Source organism: Lolium perenne, chromosome 5, assembly GCF_019359855.2.
Source record: "Lolium perenne isolate Kyuss_39 chromosome 5, Kyuss_2.0, whole genome shotgun sequence".
In the NCBI taxonomy this organism is placed as follows: Eukaryota; Viridiplantae; Streptophyta; class Magnoliopsida; order Poales; family Poaceae; genus Lolium; species Lolium perenne.
In genome coordinates this window covers 210596112-210606677 of record NC_067248.2, presented here as the reverse complement: position 1 = coordinate 210606677, position 10566 = coordinate 210596112, and the positions used below count along the sequence as shown (strand labels likewise).

The 10566-nt window shown below is 51.2% G+C and overlaps 1 protein-coding gene across 1 annotated transcript; it reads left to right on the top strand.

Annotated features, from left to right (window-relative positions):
• The first annotated feature begins 1847 nt into the window (after window positions 1–1847).
• On the top strand, window positions 1848–9516 carry LOC139831737 (uncharacterized). The gene is made up of 3 exons (XM_071821059.1): window positions 1848–2088; window positions 2283–2803; window positions 9496–9516. Exons 1-3 carry the CDS (start codon window positions 1848–1850, stop codon window positions 9514–9516), a joined length of 783 nt encoding a protein of 260 aa, XP_071677160.1.
• The last annotated feature ends 1050 nt before the right edge of the window (window positions 9517–10566 follow it).

Below are 10566 nucleotides of genomic sequence, written 5' to 3'. Positions count from 1 at the left end.
CCGGTTCCAGCCAGGCCCCTCCCTCCAAGCGCTTTCGGACTGAGCCTGTGGGGGAGAAGGAAGTGGGCGTGCGCCGCTACGGGCGCAAGGTGATGCCGACTGCTTCCGGGTAAGTTTCTTAATTTCTTGCTTGCCTCTTTTTGCCAAGTTCTTTTTCCGGTTGCTTTTTTCCAACTATTTGTCTTTTCTTTTTCTCAGCCCTGCGCTCAAGCTTGGCCCAAGGCCATCGGGCTCTGAAGGATCCGCAAGGACCTCAACCCCTCCTCCTCACTCAGGCCCGGCACCATCTGGTGCCGGCAACACCTCTGCCTCCCTTTCGGGGGGCACAACAAATTCGGGGCGTGCGGCTCCTTCATCATCAGATCACCGCACGGAGGAGGACCTTTCCTCTTTCCCTGAGAACCAAGATACCGGCGCCAGCAACATCGGCGCCGAAGAAGAAGAAGCTGCTGGGTGGGCGGAGCCTCCTGCTCCTCCCGTCCTTGAAAAGATGACAACTTCCGCGCCGGAATCTTCCGCGCCGGAAGGCTCCAACTCGGGTGAGGCGCCTAGCGCTCCCCCTTCTCCACGAACCATCCTCATGCCGCCGCCAGACGCTCCTCGCGCCAAGCCCTCCAGGGCCGCTCCAACTGCGCCGCCGCCCAAGACCTCCAGGCTGATCAAGGGGAAGGCGACGGCCTCCAGCGCCCCTTCCGGCGGCCAGCAGCCCCTGGTGCTGCACGTCGCCAAGGCCGCCAAGGATGCCGCCACGAAGGCCACCGGCCTCCTTGGCCGTATAACTGAGTTCCAGCGCCAAGGCCGGGACCTGGGGCATCTTCTGCCCTACGCCCAAAAGTGGAACGCCGCGGACATGACTCCGGCGACCCGCGGCCTGGGCAAGGACAGGCTGCCGGCACCTGACCCTGTCAGGGACCGGTCTTCCGAGGAGCACTTCATGCGGCTTCGCAGCGCCGTGAAAGAGCTCGACAGCGCGTGGTACGATTCCACGAACAACCTGATGGTACGTTTTACTAACTTTTTTCAATCTTTACCGGTTTCCTTGCTTCCGGCTTTGCTCTATTTTTAGTTCATGCCGGTTTCTCTCTTGTCTATCTTCCCAGTCCCCGAGTTTTGTGGTGAGAGCGCAGCTCTTAGCGCAAAACTTAACTTTAAAATTTTGCGTGAAACCGGCACTGCCAGTCCCCGAGTTTCGGGTTAAACACCTTCTTCTTAGCGCACAACCTATCTCAGAAACGCGCAAAACCGGCACTGCCAGTCCCCGAGTTTCGGGTTAAGAACTTTGTTCTTAGCGCAAAACTTATCTTAGAAACGCGCAAAACCGGCACTGCCAGTCCCCGAGTTTCGGGTTAAGAACTTTGTTCTTAGCGCAAAACTTATCTTAGAAACGCGCAAAACCGGCACTGCCAGTCCCCGAGTTTCGGGTTAAGAACTTTGTTCCTAGCGCAACACTGAACTTATTTCTTTTCCTTGAACAGCTCACGGCTGACGCTCGGAAGGCCCTCTTCGAGGAGCTTCTATGGGAGCATCGGGAGCTCGCTGAGGCACACGATAAGTGCCAAGGTAATCTTGTACAACCGGCATCTTTTTACCGGAAACCCTTTTTTCCTTCTGATATTTATAATTTTCGCTTAACAGTGATCCCGGAAGCTTCCATCGATGCTCTCAGGGAGCAGCTCGCCGCCGCCCAACGTATGATTTTCTCCTTTCTCCTGTTACTCAGTTTCCTTTTCATCTTTATTAGCATAACCTTGTTAACACTCTCTTTTCCGGTTACAGGGGAGAAGGACCAGCTCATTCGGCAGCACCAGGAGGAGCTGAGCGCCCACAAGACCAGCTACCAGGAGCTCATGTCCAAGTTCATTCAGCTGGGGCTTGACCACGCCAAGGCCCTCAAAGCTGCTGAAGCGGCTGCAGTGGCCAAGCTGGACGAGGCTCTGGAGGACGCCAGCAACGCCACCGTGGTGTTGCGAGCTGAGCTGGAGGAGCTGGCCAAGGCCCGGAAGGGTGCCGAGGAGAGAGCTGCGCGCCTGGAGGAGGAGCAGAAGGGGTGCAACCAGTTGATCCAGCAAACTGATACCCTTGCCTACCGTAAGTTCTTTCCCTTTGCATTCTTTGACTACTGCATATGATCCTTTTTTCTTCCGACTTCATGTTCTTTTTCGCTATCTTGCCTCCCGGTTACATCTTTCCTTCCGGATGCATCTTTCCTTCCGGATGCATTTTTCTTCCGGATGCATTTTCTTCCGGATTCCTTTCCTTAGCCTTTTTCTTTCTTTGCACAGGCCTCTTTCCGGACTCCCAGAGGTACGCTGTCAAGAAGGTTGACGAGCACCGCACTGCCCAAGGCCAAGCGAATCTCGCCGTGCCATGGACGCCCTATGACCATCTGCTCGCGCTGAATGCGCGGGTGTCTCATATGCGCGCAATAGATCGCAATCTATCTGATATCCCTGATGTAGCTACCCAGCTCTTCAGGATTCTATGGCCGGGCGAGGTGGTGCCGGACACTTTCTCCCTCATCAGCGATCGTCTCATGGGCGCCGGCAAGAGGATCCGCGAGTGGCAGTGCTCTGCTGCCCGTGCTGGAGCGGACTCTGCTCTCCGCGTCGCTTGCTCCTGGTACCCGGAGCTTAACCTGGACGCCCTTACCGGCGTGCGCGAAGGCGCGGAAACCGATCTGGACCCGATCCTCACCGCTAAGCGGCAGGATCGTGCGTACCACATTGCGGAGTACGCCGACATGTGCACCTTCATCCCTCCCCCTCCTGACGTCAAGGACTATCTCGACGAGGAGGAGGATGAAGCCGATGAGGAGCCTCTGGACGACGCTGGTGCTGGCGACGCTCCTCCGGAAGCCCCTGCTGCCTGATGATCTTTTATTAAATGTTTGCCTGTGATATGTCTTTTGGTCCTGTTTGCCTCAAAACAATGCTTGTTAAATTCTGCCCCGGTATGCCGGGGCTTATGATGTAAAACTTTAAGTCTGCTTGTGGTTGCCGTACAACATTTTATGCCGGTAAGTTATACCGGTGTTAATTATCTTATGTTTGCCTTAGCATATTTGCTCTTGGTTTTGATTTTATCCTGCACTGCAAAGATTTCCAAATTGTTTCCGCATCCAATTTGATGCACACTTGGTTCTTTTGCCTTGGCTCTGCCTGCCTTCTCTGGGCGTTCTTTGGCGTATGAGCACAAGGTTCTTTCACCAAACAAGCATTTTCTTGAACTTAGAAATAATTTTGAAATTTTGCAAAAAACCGGTTAGACCGGGGTTAGTTAAATTTTCCGGATTGTTCTTTCCTGCTCTCCCTCTTCGCAGTTCATGTGCTTATCCCCTACCGGTTTATCTTGCCTGCCATGAAGCCGGTTTGCGGACAGCAGCAGAGTCGAAGACTCCGGTAGGATTTAGCACACTACTAAACCGGAAAGAAAAAACATTCAATAAGCAACCGGTAAACTGAAAAAATAAACAAGTTACATGCAATATTATTGGGGTAGTCCCCGAGATTCATTCAAGGTTCCGGCATCTTTTATTCATAGCATGTAAGGTACAAAAAGGAACTTCTTACACCACAACTTCAAGAGTAGAAAGGACGCAACAGAGCTACGTTCCATGGATGCTTGCTCTCCTCTCCGGACCTGTCCGCCTTTCCTTTTTTCCACTCATGTGCATCGATCAGGTAATATGCATCATTGTGAAGCACCTTGCTTACAATGAAGGGACCTTCCCATGGTGGCAGAAGCTTATGCCGGCCTTCAGTGCGCTGCACTAGGCGTAGCACGAGATCTCCTTCCCGGAAAACTCTCGGGTTAACCTTCCGGTTATGATAGCGTCTGAGGTTTTGCTGGTAAATGGCTGTTCTTGCCAAAGCCAGCTCTCTTGCTTCTTCTAGCAAGTCCACATCATTTTCTCTGGCCTCTTTGACCTCTTGCTCAGTATAGAGCTGTACCCTTGGTGAATCATGAATGATGTCGGTTGGTATGACCGCTTCTGCTCCATAAACCATGAAGAACGGAGTGTATCCGGTAGACCGGTTTGGAGTCATTCTTATACTCCACAGAACTGATGGTAGCTCATCGAGCCAACATCCCGGTGACTTTTCCACTGCATCGATGAGTCTAGGCTTGATACCGGAAAGCACCAAAGCATTTATTCTTTCCACTTGGCCATTGCCTTGTGGGTGTGCCACTGAGCACAAATCCAACCGGATGTTGTTGTCCTCACAGAACCTTTTGAACTCACCTTGAGCAAAGTTGGTTCCATTATCAGTGATGATGCTGTGCGGGTATCCATACCGCAAAATGACATCTTTTAAGAATTTCACCGCTGTATGCCCATCACACTTTGCGATAGGTTTTACTTCTAGCCATTTGGTGAACTTATCCACCATGACCAAGATATGGGTCATGCTGCTCCTTGCAGTTTTGAATGGGCCAACCATGTCAAGGCACCAAACGGCGAACGGCCATGTTAACGGTATTGTCTTTAAACCGGATGCTGGGGTATGATTTTGCTTGGCGTACCTTTGGCAGCCGTTGCATTTTCTTACCAAATCCTCAGCGTTTTCCAAAGCAGTGGGCCAATAAAATCCATGCCGGAATACTTTTGCTACCAGCGCCCTTGATGAAGCATGATGCCCACATTCTCCTTGGTGAATTTCCTCAAGCATTTCTTTCCCTTCTTCCGGTTCCACACATCTTTGAAGGACACCGGTAACGCTTCTCTTGTACACCTCACCATTGATGAATGTATATGCTTTGGACCTTCTTTGTATCCTCCTTGACTCATTTTCGTCATCCGGCAAGGTGCCGTTGACCAGGAATTCCTTAATAGGTTTAACCCACGACGGTGTCTCTCGAACCAAAAACACCGGTGCATCTATCTCCATGCTATCTACCAGCATCATTTCTTCCGGTATGGGTACAGCAGTCCCCGAGCTTGCCGGAGCTTGATCCCTCGAGTTTACCGGTGCAGTCCCCGGGTTTCCTTCATCAATATCCATGGGTACTACATGTGATTCCGGTACAAAAATTGATTCTGATTCCGGGCTTGGTTTGATCGACGGTGCTCTTAAGTGAGCCAAAGCTATTTCGGGAGGAATTTCTTGCCTGGATGAGCCCAGCTTGGACAAAGCATCCGCGGCCTCATTTTCTGCGCGCGGCACATGGTGAAACTCACATCCTTCGAAGAATCTGGCAATCTTTTGCACGTGAAACCGGTACGAGGCCATGTTGGCATCTTTTGCATCCCAATCCCCGGAACACTGCTGTACCACAAGATCTGAATCTCCATAGCAAATGATCCGGTGTGCACCGATTTCTTTTGCGACCTTGAGCCCATGGATCAGAGCTTCATATTCAGTGACATTATTCGATGCCCTGAAATGTACTTGCAAAACATACCGGAGGTGATCTCCTTTTGGTGAGGTAAGTACCACACCGGCACCTAGACCCTCTTTGAGCTTGGATCCATCAAAGTGCATTTTCCAGTATTCTATTCTCTGATCTGGCGGTTTGTTCTGCATCTCCGCCCAATCAACGAGGAAATCAGCCAAACCTTGTGACTTGATGGCATCCCTTCTTTCGTATGCCGGCACGTATGGTGATATCTGGATTGCCCATTTTGCAATCCTTCCGCTAGCATCCTTGTTGCACATGATATCGGAGATTGGTGCTTCACTTACCACTTTCATAGGATGTTCCTCAAAGTAGTGCTTGAGTTTTGTGGCGGCCATGTACACACCATAAGTCATCTTTTGGAAATGAGGGTAGTTTTGTTTTGAGAGGGAGAGCACCTCGCTCAGGTAGTATACCGGCCTCTGGACGGTTTTTCCTTCCTCTTCTCTTTCAACTACAACCACTACGCTCACAACCCGGTTTGTTGCCGCTATGTATAATAGCATAGGCTCTCTCTCTAGAGGTGAAGCCAGTATGGGTGCTGTGGCTAGCATTGTTTTCAGTTCCTTAAACGCTGCGTCTGCCTGAGGGGTCCAGACGAACTTGTCGGATTTTTTCATCAGAGCATAGAGTGGCAGAGCTTTTTCTCCTAACCTGCTCACGAACCGGCTTAGCGATGCCAAGCTTCCGGTAAACTTTTGCACATCTTTTAGCTCTCGAGGGACAGTCATTATTTCTATCGCCCGGATCTTTACCGGATTGACTTCTATGCCCCGGCTTGACACCAGGAAGCCGAGCAGCTTGCCGGCAGGGACACCAAAGGTGCATTTTGCTGGATTGAGTTTCATCCGGAACCGTCTTAGGTTATCGAATGTTTGCCGGATGTCATCGATTAAGGTGTTCTTTACCTTAGTTTTTATCACAATGTCGTCTACATAGACTTGCACATTTTTTCCAATTTGATCAAACAAGCATTTTTGCATGCAGCGCTGGTACGTTGCACCGGCGTTGCGCAAACCAAAGGGCATAGTGACATAGCAATAAGCCCCGTGCGGGGTAATGAACGCAGTTTTTATTTGATCTTCCTTTTTCAAGGGAATTTGGTGGAAACCGGAATACGCATCCAGGAAGGACAACAACTCACACCCAGCGGTTGAATCAATCACTTGATCGATCCGTGGCAAAGGAAAAGGGTCTCTTGGGCAAGCCTTGTTTAGGTTGGTGTAGTCGATGCACATGCGCCACACCTTCAGAGCTTTTGCCTCCAGGTTCTCATCTTTTTTCTTTTCAACCATTACCGGATTGGCCAGCCACTCTGTGTGCGTGACCTCCACAATGAATCCGGCAACAAGCAGTTTGGTTACCTCTTCTCCTATGATCTTTCTTCTATCTTCAGCGAACCGGCGCAAGGGTTGTCGCACCGGCTTGGCATATTTCCGGACGTTTAAGGAGTGCTCAGCCAGCTCCCTCGGAACACCTACCAAATCATCAGTTGACCAGGCAAAGATATTCCGATTCTCACGGAGGAAGCTGACAAGCGCGCTTTCCTATGCTTGATCGAGTCCGGCACCGATGCGAACGGTGCGCTCTGGGTAAGCCGGATCCAGCACAATGTCCTTTGTTTCGTTCGTCGGCTTGAATGCCGGTGAGCCCAAGTTTCCACTCATTGCCGCTAAGCTCAATTGTGAGGACTGAGCCAGCGCAACAGCTGTTTGCATTCTTTTCTTTTCCTCCGCGATCACCAGCGATTCCGCTAGTTTCGATCCGGCAGATGCAGTTTCCAGTGAGACCTTATAGTTTCCCACCACAGTCAAGGGTCCATGAGGTGCCGGCATCTTCATCTTGAGGTAAGCCTGTTGTCTGTCAAAACCCACCGGCGGGCAGCGACGGTCAACACGGTAGAGCCGGGAACAACCTAGAGCTGCAGCTGGCTGAGGTCCCTCCGAGCGACGGCCCGCAAAGCCTTCTGGTCACACGTCCGATGCTGATTGCAAGGGCGTGCCACCTGACCTATACCTGGCCAGGAAGGTGATGGAGATGCCTCGCTTAGTTTCCTACATGGCATACACGTAAACATTAAATACGAGCCTCGATCGGCTCTCAGGTTATCCTGTGAATCGGCTCAAGGAGCCGATCCACCCATGATTCGTACGGGGTGCACGAATATATGGTGGTCCTGCTTGATCAAGATAAAGCTAATGAGATCTACGACGATTTAGGGTTTTCACCGCATAATCGGATCATCCTACTCCAGGTTGGGCCTCGCGGCCACGCACGGTGATCGTAAGCCGATCCTAAACAAGGCCTAAAAACCAACACGAAGTTGATCCCGGGAACATCCCGTTTAGGACTAGCGAACGACACCCTACGTGCCGCTGGATCCTCCCCCCCTTTGTAAGGCCTAACTATTGCAGATATTAAACTAATCCTTGTAGAACAAGGAGCAATCGTAACGGATCAGATCTACTAAACAATGATCAAGCGGGGTGCCGCCCCCACACCTAAGATAGGTGTGAGGGCGGCTAGATATGCAAGGGTTGCACTACGATAGCATATTACGCGAAGAACTATGCTAACCCTAACACATCTATGATAACTACGTTGCTCGCCATCAACAAGGCTTCAGTACGAGCAACGCATGAGCAACGTGGAGCTTGTGCTGCCTAGATCGCAAGAGGCAGCATGTCGCTTACCGGTAGAAACCCTCGAGACGAAGGAGTTGGCGATGCGCCGAGATTGATTTGTTTGGTTGAACGTTGGTTGTTGTTTATTCCATAAACCCTAGATACATATTTATAGTCCAAGGGACTTTCTAATTCAGGTGTGCACCTAACTGTGCACGGGTAAAACTCTATTTTCTAATCTAAGATGCGATCTACTATAATTACAGATACAAGGGCAAACTAGCCCAAACTCAGCATAACAGGCCGATTCACGTAATTCTACCATGTATATTCTTCAAACCCATCTTGATCGCGGCCCACCTCTGACTCGGTCAAATTCTGGTGATAACACATGCCCCCCTGGTTTTGGAATTGGTAATTCCAAAATCACTCTGCTTTCCTTCGTCGGGTCATGTCGTAGCAGAACTGTTGCAGTATCATTCATCATGATGCCTTGCCTTCTCAACTTCTCCGCGTGACCTGGCAGTTTTTTTTTTCTTTAGGCACCACTTCCTCGGAAACTGCTGTGGCATTGAATTTCCACTATATCCCCTTTTATTTAACCGCTATGAACAGTTCTCCTCTGCATCTCCTTCGCATTAGCACTCCAAAAGCCCTCCTGCGCCACCATGTCTTCTTCCTCCTCTGCTCCATCGGATCATTCCAGCCAGTCCTCCACGTCCCGTGAGCCGACGCCGGAGTACAACCCGGCGGAGGTCCACGCGGCCAACACCCGCCGCGCCATTGCGGCCGGGGAGGAGTCTAGCCATGACTTCTCCATCTGGTCAGAGGACGACAAGTCCCTGACCGACGGGGAGAGCGACCTCCGCTTCCTCGCCAGCGGGGAAACGGAGGAGGAGAGCGACGACGACCGCTTCTCCTACGACTTCACCTCTTCCGAGGAGGTGGAGGAGGAAGAGGAGGAGGAGGAGGAGGAGGACGACACCTCCTCCAACGAGCCGCCGGCCAAGCGGTTCTGCCCCTGGCCGGGCAACCTCAGCGACTTCGACAGCGACGATGACGCTGACGAGGAAGATGAGGACAATGAGGGCCCGGTCGGCGGCCACTGGAGCGACGACGAGCCCGTCGGGAGCAGCGCCGACAGCGGCGACGACGGCGACGACGAGTGCAGTGACGGCCCGTAGATAGGACCTCTAGTATAGGGCCAGTAGCAGTAGATGGGGCAATGTATCCCCTAGTATTTCCTTTTGAGAGCAATCAGCTCTTTTTATGTAAGAAATCTCGCCTATCAATGAAGAACTTTTCCCCAATTTGATTTTGCCGATTTCCTTTGAGCTTAATTTAGCCGATTCCCTCTCATGCTGACCTTGCCGATTCGCCCCCTTTGCCAATGCGTAATGAGCCGATAGCAACGCATCAGTCCTTTACAATTCTCCCTTCAACTGATGATTTTGAAATCTGGTGGATAATGTAGAATCTTCAGGAAAACCTTTGAATCCTTCCAACCAAACCCAATGGTCCTCTTCAATACTCATCATTTATGAAGAAGGTTGCAATGAAAGATCAGCCGATGGTATCCCAATCGGCTCCTTGAACAGAACAAGACAGAGTATCCACCAGGCCTGCTGCCCCCCGAGCCTTACTCGAGGCGAGAATGTCAGAGAGAATGCGCCAAAGCCGATCCCCTTTCTTCCTTAGACAGCCGATATACCCCTTCTGTCAACACGACTGAACTAGTATCAAAGGTTGGAAATCCTCGACAAGAAGGTTCAGGAACCCGGATCGGCTCGAAGCAGCTGAAGAAACTTCCATTGTTTTACTCCTGCGAAGAAGCAGAAGGCACCACAGTTGGCCTGGATTTGGTGGAGATTCAGTAAACCTCGCATAATTCCACTAGAGTCGATGGTTGTGCATTGGCTGCTTCTCAATTCTAAAGTCGATGCCCTTGCATCGGCTGTACCAAAAAAAATTTTTTACTGGCCGATTTTCTCCTATCGGCCCCCAATATTTCATTGCACACATGTCCTCCTGCATCTGTTCCCAAGTTCATCGTGTTTAGGTGCCCCCCCGAGCCGAATCTGTCAGGTCATGGCAGATATCGGCTCTGTAATTCATACGTCGGCTCCGGTAGGAACAAGGGCGAACACAAGCAGAACATGTGGTGAGGATAATTTTGGCCGATTGCTGGGATCGGCCTCCATGATGATTGAAGCATTGACTGAAGGTTCTGTAATGTCCCTTCAAAGATTTTTGGGGCCGATCACAGGGATCAGCCTCGCCATGTTTGATCATCGCTTCGCTTCAGCTACATGGTCAGGCCAGTGGATAAAACCAGCTTAACCCTTCCCTTCGTCACGTCGATGCGCTCGCAGTCGTCCAAATTGATACCTGAGAGGGGTTCTTGGCCTGCTGCTTCCCATGCGTTCATGCCAGCCGTTGAAATTTCGGCTGAGTCATCGGCCTGGACGACCTCTACCTCATCTCCATCCTTTGTATTATGCATTGGTGCATCGTGGAGGGAATGCAGCAGTTGGCGTGGATCCAA

What these genes read in the sequence shown, in the direction of transcription:
- LOC139831737 (XM_071821059.1), top strand. Translation starts at nt 1,848, where the DNA reads ATGTCCAAGTTCATTCAGCTGGGGCTTGACCACGCCAAGGCCCTCAAA. An exon ending in AACTGATACCCTTGCCTACC is followed by an intron (nt 2,089 to 2,282) that starts GTAAGTTCTTTC and finishes TTCTTTGCACAG; the next exon opens with GCCTCTTTCCGGACTCCCAG. An exon ending in TCGACGAGGAGGAGGATGAA is followed by an intron (nt 2,804 to 9,495) that starts GCCGATGAGGAG and finishes TGGATAATGTAG; the next exon opens with AATCTTCAGGAAAACCTTTG.